This window comes from Panulirus ornatus, chromosome 43 (assembly GCF_036320965.1).
Source record: "Panulirus ornatus isolate Po-2019 chromosome 43, ASM3632096v1, whole genome shotgun sequence".
Classification (NCBI taxonomy): domain Eukaryota; kingdom Metazoa; phylum Arthropoda; class Malacostraca; order Decapoda; family Palinuridae; genus Panulirus; species Panulirus ornatus.
In genome coordinates, this window is record NC_092266.1 from 32,584,088 (window position 1) to 32,601,030 (window position 16,943).

A 16,943-nucleotide genomic window follows, 5' to 3' on the forward strand; every position below is an offset into this window, starting at 1 on the left:
CAAGGTAGCACCAGGAAAGAGATGAAGATTGGCTCGTCCACTCATATAGACATATGAATACTTAAACACCCATACACAAACATATACATACATATGCATATCAGTATATACACATATACATACATATACATATATACAAATAAAATATATCCTAAAATTTTCCCTATGCATTATGAATATCATCATAATCTGATTCTGCATCAACAATTCCTCTTTTAAAGAGTTCAGGGAATCATTATATAACTAAGGAACAAATATGAACTTACTGGATAGTTTATCTTTTAACATTTCCAGATCTATGTATTACAAAATGAAGGTAAATGATTATTTACTGGAGTACTCTGGTCATCTTATTAACCAATAAATTTGTGCTTATTTTATCATACTTCTGTTGTTAATTACTTAATTGGATTTAAAATGTGAGAAATCATTTTAAAATACTCATATTCTTATTTATTGAATCCTCCACTTAACTCTTTCGTTAACTCTGATACCACATTCTACCTCAGAAACTTTCCCTCATCAGGTAGCAACAGCAGAAAAATCTCTAGGCTGTCATATTTAAACACAACACCTTGAGATACTCCAATCCCCTCCTTCATGCTTTTCTGAATCCTCTTCCCAATGTATCACCTTGCTTTCCCTAGCCTGAGCCTGAGCTAGGTACACATTTTATCGACCAAACCCAAGGGGTGGATGAACAGCTGGGATTACTGTGGACCATCTGCCATAACCAGGTTTCAGACCTATGCACTTGATCCTGGGTGGCCTGTGAATGCTTTACAGTCAGGAATGCCAACCCTATATCATCTAATGTTTATACTTATCCACAGTATCCCTGAACCTATCAAATACCTGCAAAGGATTAATAGCTAATTATAGTATCACATAGTCAATAATTGTAATCATCCTCATGCATAGAAGAAGACATTACGTCTGATGTGACAGTCACATATGAAAAGAATGATCTTCTGTTATGTTAAAAAGTCTGTTTATTCACATAGCCTAAACTTCCAACTAATCAGGTGTACCAACCAATCACATGTTGACACTAGCTGAGTCCCATAATGTCTTGATAGGCTTAACTAATCACTGGACAAAATAGGGAAGATAGTTGTGTCTTAGACTGCACATACATCAATAATAGTTGTAGCCACAGTAACAAAGTGTCAGACTTCACTTGTTATTCATATCCCGTTTCAAAAATTTCAAAAGGGACCTATGGTGTGCATCCACTGATCCCTCCATGTTAGGTAACCTTTGATCAAGTGAGGCAGCCCTCCTTGTACACCCACATAGAACTGAAGTTCTTTTATCTCCCTACTGTGTGGTACACTGTCTGAAGCGCTCTGGATGGCTTTGGGGTACAGTTCCTGAAGCACTCTGGATGGCTGTGGGGTACAGTGTCTGAAGCACTCTGGACTTTGAATGAGACCCTCTGCAATACCTTTTATTTGTTCAGTTACTCAGGAGGTTAACAATTAATCTTAAAATTTGTTTAAAAATGTTTTCTTCTAATGTTATCAAATAAAAAAGCCATGACTCCATTCTGTATTTGAACAAAGTCTTCATAGTGGTAATAGCAAGACTGACCCACTGGCAGGAACTTGGTTTGCTCTACCCAGGACCCATGCTTATTCCACCAGGCAAACCTCACTGAAGTTTTGGCGCCTTTTCTACTGCATGCAGACACATAGCAGCAAATTTGACCACATAAAAAAAGGGACTAGTAAATGGTAAAAGTAAGTTCCTCATAGAATAGTGAATCACATGCAATGATCCAGTGTAAAAGCAAGGATAGGTTTACTGACAGAGCCTTTCTTGGGGCAGAGTTGAATGTGTTCCCTAGTTCCTTGGAGGATGCATGAAAGTGTGCTCTTGTTCCATGGGGCAAGGGTGGCTCTGTCCTCTGTCCTTTAGGGCAGCAGCAGATGTTTCCTTTGGTTCCTTTGGGGCAGGAAAGGATGAATCATCTGATCCTTGGGGCAGGAGTGGATGTTTCTTCTGGCTTCTTGTAACAAACGTGGATGTATCCTCTGGTGCCCTGGGGCAGAGGTGGATGTGTCTTCTGGTTCCTTAGGGCAGGAGTGGATGTTTCCTATGATTCCTTGGGGCAAGAGTGGATGTGTCCTCTGTCTTTGGGGCAGGAGTGGATGTGTCCTCTGATTCCATGGGGAAGGAATGGATATGTCCTCTAGTTCTTTGGGGAGGAGTGGATGTATCCTCTGTTCTTTGAAGGAGTGAATGTGTCCTCTGGTTCCTTGGGGCAGGAGTGGATGTGTTCTCTGTTCTTTAAGGAAGGCATCGATGTATCCTCTGATTCCCTGGAGAAGAAGTGGATGAGTCCTCCGATTCCTTGGGGAAGGAGTGGGGTGTGTCCTCTGGTTCCTTGGGGCAGAAGTGGATGTGCCCTCTTTTTCCTTGGGGTGTAAATGGTTGTATCCTCTAGCTCCTTGAGGGAGGAGTGCTGCCTTGGGGCAGGATTGGATGTGTCCTCTGGTGCCTTGGTGCAGGAGTGGATGTGTTCTTTAGTGCCTTGAGGCAGGAGTGCATGTGTCCTCTGGTTCCTTAAGGAAAAAGTGAATGTGTCCTCTGTTCCTTGGGACAGGAATGGATGTGTCCTCTTTTCCTTGGGACAGGAGAGCATGTGTCCTCTGTTCTTTGAAGCATGAGGGATGTGTCCTCTGATCCTTGGAGCAAGAGTGGATGTTTCCTCTGCTTTGAGAGGATCTCCCTGTGTGAAGACACTTTCTTTTTCACCTCTCCCTCACTCTTTTCAGAAAGTCATTGTGCTGCAAAAATGTTTAATGCTTTCAACATGAGGAAATGTTGAAGTATGACTTGTTACTGAAAGGGGATGATGGTTTTAGCATGCTCTTTAAAGGTATAGGTATATGGAAGGTATTTGAGAGTTTCAATTGGATTGTAAAATTTAGGCGTATATGCCAAGCACTTTAGCATGTAAGGCTATTCAGCACTAGCATTTGAGTGTTTCCCCAAGACTAGTGTCAAAAGTGCTCCACTGAGCTCTCGATGGGGAACCCCCGGAAAGTCTCTAGGTTGATCATCCTCTCAAAACAGAAAAGGGATATTTTCCCATAAAGTTGGTATTCTTTACAATATATACAGCTAACATATGACCTTTTTCTCTTCCTGCAGCAAGTTGGTTGATTAAGAAACTGCACAGTTAACTCTTACTCAAGTGGATGCAAATCTTTTTCACAGTATGTAGAACTTCGCTTCAACTCAATGCTGCTGCGTAAGATGGTGTCGATGTGCCATCTCCTGTTCATGTTGGTCTACCTGGGCATCTGCCTGTATGCCCCCTCCCTCGCCACTTCTTCCATCACCTCCCTCCCTATCTGGGCCTCCATTATCTCCATGGGCCTCATGTGCACTATCTACATTACTCTTGTAAGCTCAAACATCAGTTCTGTGATGGCTTTTCTTTCAGAGTTAGCACTGTACAACTGCAATATCTTCTAACGTTGTCCGAGTCAGGTGTGCTTTCGCATGTTATTGTACAAGCAACTGTTCCTGACACTGTGTAGGGTACATGCACTCTTTGTAACCCTTTCATAAGTTTCTACCTAATCTACATGAATTTTTTTGACAAGATTTTGTACAGATACATTCTGCCTGGAAGACTGCCAAAGCTTGTCCTTTCCAATCACTTGCTGTCTAACACTAACCAACATAAGTCTCAGTCTCGAAATGTGATACTGAACAGGGCTGTATGCAAATACAAAATGGGCAGATAATATAACACTCCCATATCAAATTTGTTTTATAGCTTATTGTATCAGAGCTCAATCTATTGTGTACATGAAAGATAAAAAAATGTATATTCCTACAGCCTTATATACAACAAAGTCTTCAGTTTCGGTACATGTAACATGACAAGTTTGTATACTCATTACTCAGTTTCCATGTGTTAAGAGAGCAAATATAAACCCTATTCATTGCTCTGTAATCATATGCATTATCAGGGAGAATGAAAATATAAAGGAATAATCTATACCTGTTAAATTGAAATATGATCCCCTTTGCATGGAATGAATGAAATGGCTTTGGCCTCCAAGCCCACCAAAACATCCCCAACCTTTGTTCAGTGTGCTTGAGTAAACACAGTTATTTACACTAATCTGAGCACTTTCCAATTTGTCATTTTGTGCATTATATCAAACTCAAATGAAACCAGCATATCCATCCACACCTCCATCTCCAGTCACAAAACAACTCCATCCCACATGATGAAAACTCATTCCTCTGACATCTACATTTGAAACATATTGATCCCAAACACTTTAATCATAGCATTTATCCATCTCTTATGAGATTTGCATCTTCACCTTGTAACTTTTATATTACACTGCATTTTTTTACCAACCTATCATCTGCAGTGTATCCCACGTCATGCCTTCTTAAAAGCTTTCATCCATATGCATATCCAATAATTTCCTCTTCAAATACTGTTCTCATATCTCATGTCAAGTGCAGCTACATTGCCAGAAATCAATCTCTGCTACTATCATATTTCATGTAACTAGACAGAACAAAGGAAACAATGGGTTTATATCCATATATTAGAGGATGAATAAGTACTAATCATTCAAACTATTTGCATTCTATACCTACATCCAGTTCACCATAGCTCTCATTGCACCTCTTACTTATTCTCTTAAGTATATCTTTTTCTGAAATTCAGTCTTCCCACTAGTTTACTTAACAACCATCTCTTTTCTCCATACCTAAAAAAAAAAGGAAAAATTGTCCTTTCAGTAATTTTTGTAAAACATCCTTTCAGGAACATACCACTTCATATACCCCTTCCTGTGATTCAGCTAACAGAAGAGCATCATTTGTTTGGTTTCATGTTTCACTATGGTTCAGCAGTATGTTGCTGATGCTTCTACTCTCTTCTTGCATACCAATGACCCATCCAAAAACATCAAACAACCAGGGTAACATTACAGAGTCTTGATTAACTCTCACATTTACTTCAGATAATTCATTCATATCTATTTATTCATTTTGCTTTGTTGCTGTCTCCCGCGTTTGCGAGGTAGCGCAAGGAAACAGATGAAAGAAATGGCCCAACCCACCCCCATATACACGTATATACATACACGTCCACACACGCAAATATACATACCTATACATCTCAATGTACACATATATATACACATACAGACACATACATATATACCCATGCACACAATTCACACTGTCTGCCTTTATTCATTCCCATCGCCACCTCGCCACACATGGAATACCATCCCCCTCCCCCTCATGTGTGCGAGGTAGCACTAGGAAAAGACAACAAAGGCCCCATTCGTTCACACTCAGTCTCTAGCTGTCATGCAATAATGCCCAAAACCACAGCTCCCTTTCCACATCCAGGCCCCACAGAACTTTCCATGGTTTACCCCAGACGCTTCACATGCCCTGATTCAATCCATTGACAGCACGTCGACCCCGGTATACCACATCGATCCAATTCACTCTATTCCTTGCCCTCCTTTCACCCTCCTGCATGTTCAGGCCCCAATCACTCAAAATCTTTTTCACTCCATCTTACCACCTCCAATTTGGTCTCCTACTTCTCCTTCCCTCCACCTCCGACACATATATCCTCTTGGTCAATCTTTCCTCACTCATTCTCTCCATGTGCCCAAACCATTTCAAAACACCCTCTTCTGCTCTCTCAACCACGCTCTTTTTATTTCCACACATCTCTCTCACCCTTACATTACTTACTCGATCAAACCACCTCACACCAAATATTGTCCTCAAACATCTCATTTCCAGCACATCCACCCTCCTGTGCACAACTCTATCCATAGCCCACGCCTCGCAACCATACAACATTGTTGGAACCACTATTCCTTCAAACATACTCATTTTTGCTTTCCGAGATAATGTTCTCGACTTCCACACATTCTTCAAGGCTCCCAGGATTTTCGCCCCCTCCCCCACCCTATGATTCACTTCCGCTTCCATGGTTCCATCCGCTGCCAGATCCACTCCCAGATATCTAAAACACTTTACTTCCTCCAGTTTTTCTCCATTCAAACTTACCTCCCAACTGACTTGACCCTCAACCCTACTGTACCTAATAACCTTGCTCTTATTCACATTTACTCTTAACTTTCTTCTTTCACACACTTTACCAAACTCAGTCACCAGCTTCTGCAGTTTCTCACATGAATCAGCCACCAGTGCTGTATCATCAGCGAACAACAACTGACTCACTTCCCAAGCTCTCTCATCCCCAACAGACTTCATACATGTCCCTCTTTCCAAAACTCTTGCATTCACCTCCCTAACAACCCCATCCATAAACAAATTAAACAACCATGGAGACATCACACACCCCTGCCGCAAACCTACATTCACTGAGAACCAATCACTTTCCTCTCTTCCTACACGTACACATGCCTTACATCCTCGATATAAACTTTTCACTGCTTCTAACAACTTGCCTCCCACACCATATATTCTTAATACCTTGCACAGAGCATCTCTATCAACTCTATCATATGCCTTCTCCAGATCCATAAATGCTACATACAAATTCATTCATACCATCATTTATTTACACACATGCACTTCTTCCATTATAAAATATTCAAACACCTTAAACAAGTCTTTTATGTATGTTGTGCAGAATTAGAATTTTTCAAAGCACAGTATTTTCCCTATAGCATTAATAAATACATTTTCAAGTCGTTATGCTGTAGTGACTTCTTTAACTCTAAAACATTTTTCATTACATCCCTAAGTGCAAAAACCTTGCCTCCACCTCTTCTTTTTCTACCTCCTCATTATTTTCTACTACGAATGATTTACAGTTTTTTTTTTTACAGTCACTCACACTACCATATACAATATCCAAATGACTGTGCTAAGATTAATTTTCACATATCACCCAGAAGGATTAAAAGGCCTGTCAACTGTTGAGTAAAAAATGTAACCACATAGTTTGGTTCATGCAGTGTTATCTTCATTTCTTCCAAATGTTAAAGGAGTTGCTCTTTTCTCTCTTGTCTTCATAAACAATTTCACCTCCACTTACACAATCTCAGTCATGGTTCCTTTTATGCTTTTAGTTGGTACTCCATCTTAAGTGCATTACTGCTCTTGTAACTTCTCCCCATGCAATGTCTTCCTTTAGCCCAGACCTATTCTGCTACCTCAATACTGTTTTCTCCTGTTGTACCAATACCCATTTCTTACACGCTATTGTCACCTTTACCAAATTTTATTACTTTCACATACCTTCCCTTTGCATCTGCTTATCTCCTGCAAAAATAGCTTATTTCCTCTTACATTCTCATTTATCCATTTTCCAAAACTGCCTCTTACTTTCCTTTCATTAGTATGCTGCAACTTTTTTACTTTTTTCATCAGGATGCTTTATTCTATGCTCTTTGCCATTCATTCACCACTCTCCTCTGGAAAATTAAACATCTCCATCTAAATTTTCTGCCATCAACCAGATCCTTACCTCATTCTACAACAGAATTTCTCTCTTTCCACAGCATATGTGGCAGCCTCTATTACTGTCCCCTTCAAGTGCTTCTACCTGTTAACCTCATTTCATAGTTTTGTTACCTCACAGCTCTTGATCTAACTCCCTGTGGAGTTAAGTTTTACGCTTACCTTCCTTATTTTCATACTTTTATCCTTACACTTTCTGAAATAAAAAGTTAACCTTCTTATCAATATGTTATGATCTGGTGCACCCTTACTTAAAACTTTCATAGACCTCATCATACACACTGCTCATCATGTTCGGTCATACTAGGAACACATCTATCCTACTTTGTCTACCCTGTAGTCTTTCCTGTATCATGTGTATTAATGGACAAAAATATAATGAGATATTCAGTGCAGCACTCATAACCACCATGCAGTTATTCTGTGAATCTTTTCACTGTCAAGTTCGACTTGATTCCCATACTTGCCTTTCTCCTCTATTCTTTATCACCCATCTCTTTAGTGATGTCTCATCACAAGAATATTCTCCCTTAGATCAACTTCCTTAAATTTTCTTTCATGCTTTTTTCTATGAATGCTTGATACATAATGAGCTATCAATGAGGCACAATGATGAATATGGATCAAAGTAACTAAATAAGATGTACATGAATAGTCCAATAATGGATTGAGATAAGTGCTTGTAAATAGATATTGCAAGAAAGCAAAAAATATACATGCAATAACTTTCAGTGACATATTACAGGGTGGTGTGAAAGCGGTTGTGTACACAGATGTGATTCAGACACTGCTCATGCTGGGTGGGGTGGTGGTGGTGGCAGTGTACAGTTGCATCCAAGTGGGAGGACTACAGACCATGTGGGACATCTCATACCAAGGTGGACGCATCCAATTCTTCAAGTAAGTTCTATGGCAACAGGATTAAGAAGCAATGTGTATGAGTGAGAAGCATTAGAGGTACATTACAAATCTGGTTACCTGTCGAAACTAGCTTTGAATGTTGAGCGATTTTGTATTGCAATAAAAATTCATAATTTAGAGAATACTTTGAGGGTTATAGAGCATGATTTGTAGAATTATATATTTTTCTTATGATACTGAGTAAGGCAATAGTAATGAAGGCTGAGAATATCAAGGCAAAAGTGGGTTTCAGTAAGTACTTGCAAATAATTATTCGATCCTTTGGAAATCTCACCTATCCTTCAAAGCAACCAAGAATTATGCTGATTTTCAACTGATTAATTCCGTGGGGATAGGGAAGAAAGAATACTTCCCACGTATTCCTTGCATGTTGTAGAAGGCAACTAAAAGGGTTGGAGTGGGGGCTGGAAATCCTTCCCCCCAGTTTTTACTTCTCCAAAAGAAGGAACAGGGAATGGGGCCAAATGAAGATTTTTCCCTATATGGCTCAGTTCTCTGTTCTTGACACAACCTTTTTAATGTGGGAATGGCGAATACATATGAAAAAAAGAGTTATCTTGTATAAGCTGGATGATTAGATATTTTATCAAGTAATCCTAATGAAATCTTTAGGTCAAGGAACATCTGTTTATATGCAATTGTTATAAGACTATGAAACCTTACCTTTAACATTATTTCCTCTTTGGTTTGCTTAGAAGCTCAAATTTTCAAAGGTTATGGTAAAGAAATATTTTCAGCATGAAAATTCATAGAATATGACTAGTTATTTCACAGAGAATCAAATGACTATCAGATTTATGGAACCCATGTTTAGTGAATTAAAATGAACAAGGAAATTCATGTTTATAGGGTCACTAAATTTTTCTATTTGAACACTTAACTTGATCTCTCATGTGACACGAAAGTTGCCATTCACAATTCCACATTTAAACACAAAACAGAACAGCCCATAGTCAATAGCTATTTCTCTGACATCCTGTTCTAAACTACTTCTAGCCCTGAAATATTCACATCCTGCATCTAGTAATTTGTTCTGTGACTAACCTCCTCATTCTGTACCTTCAAATATTCTCCTAAGTAGTATTGTTTTCAAGACCAGTCTATCAATTTCTATGTATCCCACATGACTTTTCCATCTTTAAAGGCTTTCATCCATGCATATTTCTAACAATTTCTTGCACAAACTGCACTCATATTCTTCAAGATCATTAATATCATTAATCATAATGATTATTCTGTGATTGTTATCAACATTCCATTTTTTCCTGGTGCTACCTCACTCCTGCAGGGGGCAGTGATCGAGTGTGGAAAAAAAAAAGAATGTATATGTTATCATATTTTCTTTCCTTTCATGGGCTTATGCTGCTTCTTATGGGGTAGGGTCATGTCGGGAATGGATAAAGGCAAACAAGTATGAATATGTGCATCTCTGTTCCTTCTTTTGGAAAATGAAAAACAAGAGGGGAGGCTTTCCAGCCCCCCCGCTCCCTTCCCTTTCAGTCGCCTTCTACAACACACAGAGAATACGTGGGAAGAATTCTTTCTCCCCTATCTCCAGGGATAATATATATATATATATATATATTTATATATAGAAATAGTGGTTCCAACAATGTTGTATGGTTGCGAGGCGTGGGCTATGGATAGAGTTGTGCGCAGGAGGATGGATGTGCTGGAAATGAGATGTTTGAGGCCAATGTGTGGTGTGAGGTGGTTTGATCGAGTAAGTAACGTAAGGGTAAGAGAGATGTGTGGAAATAAAAAGAGCATGGTTGAGAGAGTAGAAGGGGGTGTTTTGAAATGGTTTGGGCACATGGAGAGAATGAGTGAGGAAAGATTGACCAAGAGGATATATGTGTCGGAGGTGGAGGGAACGAGGAGAAGTGGGAGACCAAATTGGAGGTGGAAAGATGGAGTGAAAAAGATTTTGTGTGATCGGGGCCTGAACAAGCAGGAGGGTGAAAGGAGGGCAAGGAATAGAGTGAATTGGATCGATGTGGTATACCGGGGTTGACGTGCTGTCAGTGGATTGAATCAGGGCATGTGAAGCGTCTGGGGTAAACCATGGAAAGCTGTGTAGGTATGTATATTTGCGCGTGTGGACGTATGTATATACATGTGTATGGGGGTGGGTTGGGCCATTTCTTTCGTCTGTTTCCTTGTGCTACCTCGCAAGCGCGGGAGACAGCGGCAAAAAAAAAAAAAATATTTATATATATATATATATATATATATATATATATATATATATATATATATATATATATATATATATATATTATATATATATATATATATATATGCTCTGTGGAAGGTATTAAGAATATATGGTGTGGGAGGCAAGTTGTTAGAAGCAGTGAAAAGTTCTTATCAAGGATGTAAGGCATGTGTACGTGTAGGAAGAGAGGAAAGTGATTGGTTCTCAGTGAATGTAGGTTTACGGCAAGGGTGTGTGATGTCTCCATGGTTGTTTAATTTGTTTATGGATGGGGTTTTTAGGGAGGTGAATGCAAGAGTTTTGGAAAGAGGGGCAAGTATGAAGTCTGTTGGGGATGAGAGAGCTTGGGAAGCGAGTCAGTTGTTGTTCGCTGATGATACAGCGCTGGTGGCTGATTCATGTGAGAAACTGCAGAAGCTGGTGACTGAGTTTGGTAAAGTGTGTGAAAGCAGAAAGTTAAGAGTAAATGTGAATAAGAGCAAGGTTATTAGGTACAGTAGGGTTGAGGGTCAAGTCAATTGGGAGGTAAGTTTGAATGGAGAAAAACTGGAGGAAGTAAAGTGTTTTAGATATCTGGGAGTGGATCTGGCAGCGGATGGAACCAAGGAAGCGGAAGTGAATCATAGAGTGGGGAGGGGGCGAAAATCCAGGGAGCATTGAAGAATGTGTGGAAGTCGAGAACATTATCTCGGAAAGCAAAAATTGGTATGTTTGAAGGAATAGTGGTTCCAACAATGTTGTATGGTTGCGTGGCATGGGCTATGGATAGAGTTGTGCGCAGGAGGGTGGATGTGCTGGAAATGAGATGTTTGAGGACAATGTGTGGTGTGAGGTGGTTTGATCGAGTAAGTAATGTAAGGGTAAGAGAGATGTGTGGAAATAAAAAGAGCGTGGTTGAGAGAGCAGAAGAGGGTGTTTTGAAATGGTTTGGGCACATGGAGAGAATGAGTGAGGAAAGACTGACCAAGAGGATATATGTGTCGGAGGTGGAGGGAACGAGGAGAAGTGGGAGACCAAACTGGAGGTGGAAAGATGGAGTGAAAAAGATTTTGAGTGATCGGGGCCTGAACATGCAGGAAGGTGAAAGGAGGGCAAGGAATAGAGTGAATTGGATCGATGTGGTATACCGGGGTTGACGTGCTGTCAGTGGATTGAATCAGGGCATGTGAAGCGTCTGGGGTAAACCATGGAAAGCTGTGTGGGGCCTGGATGTGGAAAGGGAGCTGTGGTTTCGGGCATTATTGCATGACAGCTAGAGACTGAGTGTGAACGAATGAGGCCTTTGTTGTCTTTTCCTAGCGCTACCCCGCACACATGAGGGGGGAAGGGGATGGTATTCCATGTGTGGCGAGGTGGCGATGGGAATGAATAAAGGCAGACAGTGTGAATTGTGTGCATGGGTATATATGTATGTGTCTGTGTGTGTATATATATGTGTACATTGAGATGTATAGGTATGTATATTTGCGTGTGTGGACGTGTGTGTGTATATACGTGTGTATGGGGGTGGGTTGGGCCATTCCTTTCGTCTGTTTCCTTGCGCTACCTCGCAAACACGGGAGACAGCGACAAAGCAAAATAAATAAAAATATGAATATATATATATACATATATCTTCTTCTTTCATACTATTCGCCATTTCCCGCATTAGCGAGGTATCGTTAAGAACAGAGGACTGGGCCTTTGAGGGAATATCCTCACCTGGCCCCCTTCTCTGTTCCTTCTTTTGGAAAATTAAAAAAAAAATGAGGGGAGGATTTCCAGCCCTCCGCTCCCTTCCCTTCTAGTCGCCTTCTACGACACGCAGGGAATACGTGGGAAGTATATATATATACGTAGGAAGTATGTATATATATATATATATATATATATATATATATATATATATATATATATATAGGGGAGAAAGAATACTTCCCACGTATTCCCTGCGTGTCGTAGAAGGCGACTAAAAGGGAAGGGAGCGGGGGGCTGGAAATCCTCCCCTCTCGTTTTTTTTTTTTTTTTTTTTTTTTTTCCAAAGGAAGGAACAGAGAAGAGGGCCAGGTGAGGATATTCCCTCAAAGGCCCAGTCCTCTGTTCTTAACGCTACCTCGCTATCGCGGGAAATGGCGAATAGTATGAAAAAAAAAAAAAAAAAAAAATATATATATATATATATATATATATATATATATATATATATATATATATATATATATATATTTCTTTTGTCTGTTTCCTTGCGCTACCTCGCAAACGCGGGAGACAGCGACAAAGCAAACTAAATATAAATAAAATATGTATTTATTTATTTAATTTGCTTTGTCGCTGTCTCCCGCATTAGTGAGGTAGCGCAAGGAAACAGACGAAAGAATGGCCCAACCCACCCACATACACATGTATAAACATACACGTCCACACACGCAAATATACATACCTATACATCTCAACGTATACATATATATACACACACAGACATATACATATATACACATGTACATAATTCATACTGTCTGCCACTAGTCGTTCCCATCGCCACCTCGCCACACATGGAATAACAACCCCCTCCCCCCTCATGTGTGCGAGGTAGCCCTGGGAAAAGACAACAAAGGCCCCATTCGTTCACACTCAGTCTCTTGCTGTCATGTAATAATGCACCGAAACCACAGCTCCCTTTCCACATCCAGGCCCCACAGAACTTTCCATGGTTTACCACAGACACTCCACATGCCCTGGTTCAATCCATTGACAGCACGTCGACCCCAGTATACGACATCATTCCAATTCACTCTATTCCTTGCATGCCTTTCACCCTCCTGCATGTTCAGGCCCCGATCACTCAAAATCTTTTTCACTCCATCTTTCCACCTCCAATTTGGTCTCCCACTTTTCCTTCCCTCCACCTCTGACACATATATCCTCTTGGTCAATCTTTCCTCACTCATTCTCTCCATGTGACCAAACAATTTCAAAACACCCTCTTCTGCTCTCTCAACCACACTCTTTTTATTTCCACATATCTCTCTTACCCTTACGTTACTCACTCGATTAAACCACCTCACACCACATATTGTCCTCAAACATCTCATTTCCAGCACATCCACCCTCCTTCGCACAACTCTATCCACAGCCCACGCCTCGCAACCATACAACATTGTTGGAACCACTATTCCTTCAAACATACCCATTTTTGCTTCCGAGATAATGTTCTCGACTTCCACACATTCTTCAAGGCTCCCAGGATTTTCGCCCCCTCCCCCACCCTATGATTCACTTTCACTTCCATGGTTCCATCCGCTGCCAGATCCACTGTCAGATATCTAAAACACTTTACTTCCTCCAGTTTTGCTCCATTCAAACTTACCTCCCAATTGACTTGACCCTCAACCCTACTGTACCTAATAACCTTGCTCTTATTCACATTTACTCTTAACTTTCTTCTTTCACACACTTTACCAAACTAAGTCACCAGCTTCTGCAGTTTCTCACATGAATCAGCCACCAGCGCTGTATCATCAGTGAACAACAACTGACTCACTTCCCAAGCTCTCTCATCCCCAACAGACTTCATACTTGCCCCTCTTTCCAAAACTCTTGCATTCACCTCCCTAACAACCCCATCCATAAACAAATTAAACAACCATGGAGACATCACACACCCCTGCCGCAAACCTACATTCACTGAGAACCAATCACTGTCCTCTCTTCTTACACATACACATGCCTTACATGCTCGATAAAAACTTTTCACTGCTTCTAACAACTTGCCTCCCACACCATATATTCTTAATACCTTCCACAAAGCATCTCTATCAACTCTGTCATATGCCTTCTCCAGATCCATAAATGCTACATACAAATCCATTTGCTTTTCTAAATATTTCTCACATACGTTCTTCAAAGCAAACACCTGATCCACACATCCTCTACCACTTCTGAAACCACATTGCTCTTCCCCAATCTGATGCTCTGTACATGCCTTCACCCTCACAATCAATACCCTCCCATATAATTTACCAGGAATACTCAACAAACTTATACCTCTGTAATTTGAGCACTCACTCTTATCCCCTTTGCCTTTGTACAATGGCACTATACAAGCATTCCGCCAATCCTCAGGCACCTCACCATGAATCATACATACATTAAATACCCTTACCAACCAGTCAACAATACAGTCACCCCCTTTTTTAATAAATTCCACTGCAATACCATCCAAACCTGCTGCCTTGCCGGCTTTCATCTTCCGCAAAGCTTTTACTACCTCTTCTCTGTTTACCAAAACATTTTCCCTAACCCTCTCACTTTGCACACCATCTCGACCAAAACACCCTATATCTGCCACTCTATCATCAAACACATTCAACAAATCTTCAAAATACTCACTCCATCTCCTCACATCACCACTCCTTGTTATCACCTCTCCATTAGCCCCCTTGCCTTAAGTTCCCATTTGCTCCCTTGTCTTATGCACTTTATTTACCTCCTTCCAGAACATCTTTTTATTCTCCCTAAAATTCAATGATACTCTCTCACCCCAACTCTCATTTGCCCTCTTTTTCACCTCTTGCACCTTTCTCTTGACCTCTTGCCTCTTTCTTTTATACATCTCCCACTCATTTGCATTTTTTCCCTGCAAAAATCGTCCAAATGCCTCTCTCTTCTCTTTCACTACTAATTTTACTTTTTCATCCCACCACTCACTACCCTTTCTAATCAACCCACCTCCCATGCTTCTCATGCCACAAGCATCTTTTGCGCAAGCCATCACTGCTTCCCTAATACATCCCATTCCTCCCCCACTCCCCTTACCTCCTTTGTTCTCACCTTTTTCCATTCTGTACTCAGTCTCTCCTGGTACTTCCTCACACAAGTCTCCTTCCCAAGCTCACTTACTCTCACCACCCTCTTCACCCCAACATTCTCTCTTCTTTTCTGAAAACCCATGCAAATCTTCACCTTCGCCTCCATAAGATAATGATCAGACATCCCTTCAGTTGCACCTCTTAGCACATTAACATCCAAAAGTCTCTCTTTTGCGTGCCTGTCAATTAACACGTAATCCAATAACGCTCTCTGGCCATCTCTCCTACTTACATACGTATACTTATGTATATCTCGTTTTTTAAACCAGGTATTCCCAGTCACCAGTCCTTTTTCAGCACATAAATCTACAAGCTCTTCACCATTTCCATTTACAACACTGAACACCTCATGTATACCAATTATTCCCTCAACTGCCACATTACTCACCTTTGCATTCAAATCAACCATCACTATAACCTGGTCTTGTGCATCAAAACCACTAACACACTCATTCAGCTGCTCCCAAAACACTTGTCTCTCATGATCTTTCTTCTCATGCCCAGGTGCATATGCACCAATAATCACCCATCTCTCTCCATCAACTTTCAGTTTTACCCATATTAATCTAGAATTTACTTTCTTACATTCTACCACATACTCCCACACCTCCTGTTTCAGGAGTAGGACTACTTCCCTTGCTCTTGTCCTCTCACTAACCCCTGACTTTACTCCCAAGATATTCCCAAACCATATATATATATGTGTGTGTGTGTGTGTGTGTGTGTGTGTGTGTGTGTGTATATATATTTGAGTGGATGTGCCTTCCTTCACTTGTTTGCATGAGACTACCTCGCTAATGTGGGAAATGGTTGTCAAGCATGAAAAAAAATCATATTGCTATTGTCATACTTCAGTATTATTATTGTTAATGTTATCATTGTAACTTCTATTTCATAATGTATTCCAATAACAGGGGAGAAAGAGTACTACTCATGTTTGGATCATGTCATAGAAGTAACTAAGTGATGGGTACTGAAGTGCTGGAATTTTTTTACCTCCTAATATTTCACTCTAAAAATAGGATTTTTTTTTTTTTCATACTATTCGCCATTTCCCGCATTAGCGAGGTTGCGTTAAGAACAGAGGACTGGGCCTTTGAGGGAATATCATCACCTGGCCCCCTTCTCTGTTCCTTCTTTTGGAAATAGGAAATAGGAAATATAGGAGCCAAAAAAAAGGAATTTTCTTTGCATCTGTTTCTGATGTTACCTCACTAAGGTGGGAGGGTATGATCAGAACAATCATTACTGTATTATCCTTGATCTTACTCACTGTTAACAAGCTCATGACCTTGCAGCATGGACCCAAGTCCCTTCGTACGCCACACATTCTGGTCAACGCTAGCACTTGGTTGTTACTTCACCCTTAGCACTGTTGGTCTCTCTCAATCACAGTTCCAGCGCTTTTCCTGTGTGAAAACTGTTCATCAATGCAAGTGGTGAGTTGTTAGTGT

The 16,943-nt window shown here is 40.5% G+C and overlaps 1 protein-coding gene and 1 long non-coding RNA gene across 4 annotated transcripts in view; one reads left to right on the plus strand and one right to left on the minus strand.

The window, feature by feature from the left end:
- The window catches only part of LOC139762529 (sodium-coupled monocarboxylate transporter 1-like), a 65,985-nt gene that overhangs the window by 19,235 nt on the left and 29,807 nt on the right, over positions 1-16,943 (plus strand). For 2 of the 3 annotated variants that reach the window (XM_071687526.1, XM_071687527.1), the window contains exons 4-6: positions 3,226-3,414; positions 8,249-8,403; positions 16,788-16,928. In XM_071687526.1, coding sequence (XP_071543627.1) covers positions 3,226-3,414; positions 8,249-8,403; positions 16,788-16,928 — 485 coding nt within the window. The remainder of the gene's footprint in view (positions 1-3,225; positions 3,415-8,248; positions 8,404-16,787; positions 16,929-16,943) is intronic. The other variant, XM_071687528.1, reaches the window with a different exon arrangement.
- LOC139762532 (uncharacterized) overlaps positions 8,271-16,943 on the minus strand; it is a 35,233-nt gene continuing 26,560 nt past the window's right edge. Inside the window, exons 4-5 of the long non-coding RNA XR_011715734.1 lie at positions 16,763-16,898; positions 8,271-8,410 (exon numbers count right to left, since the gene is read on the minus strand). This is a non-coding gene — a long non-coding RNA (uncharacterized lncRNA). The remainder of the gene's footprint in view (positions 8,411-16,762; positions 16,899-16,943) is intronic.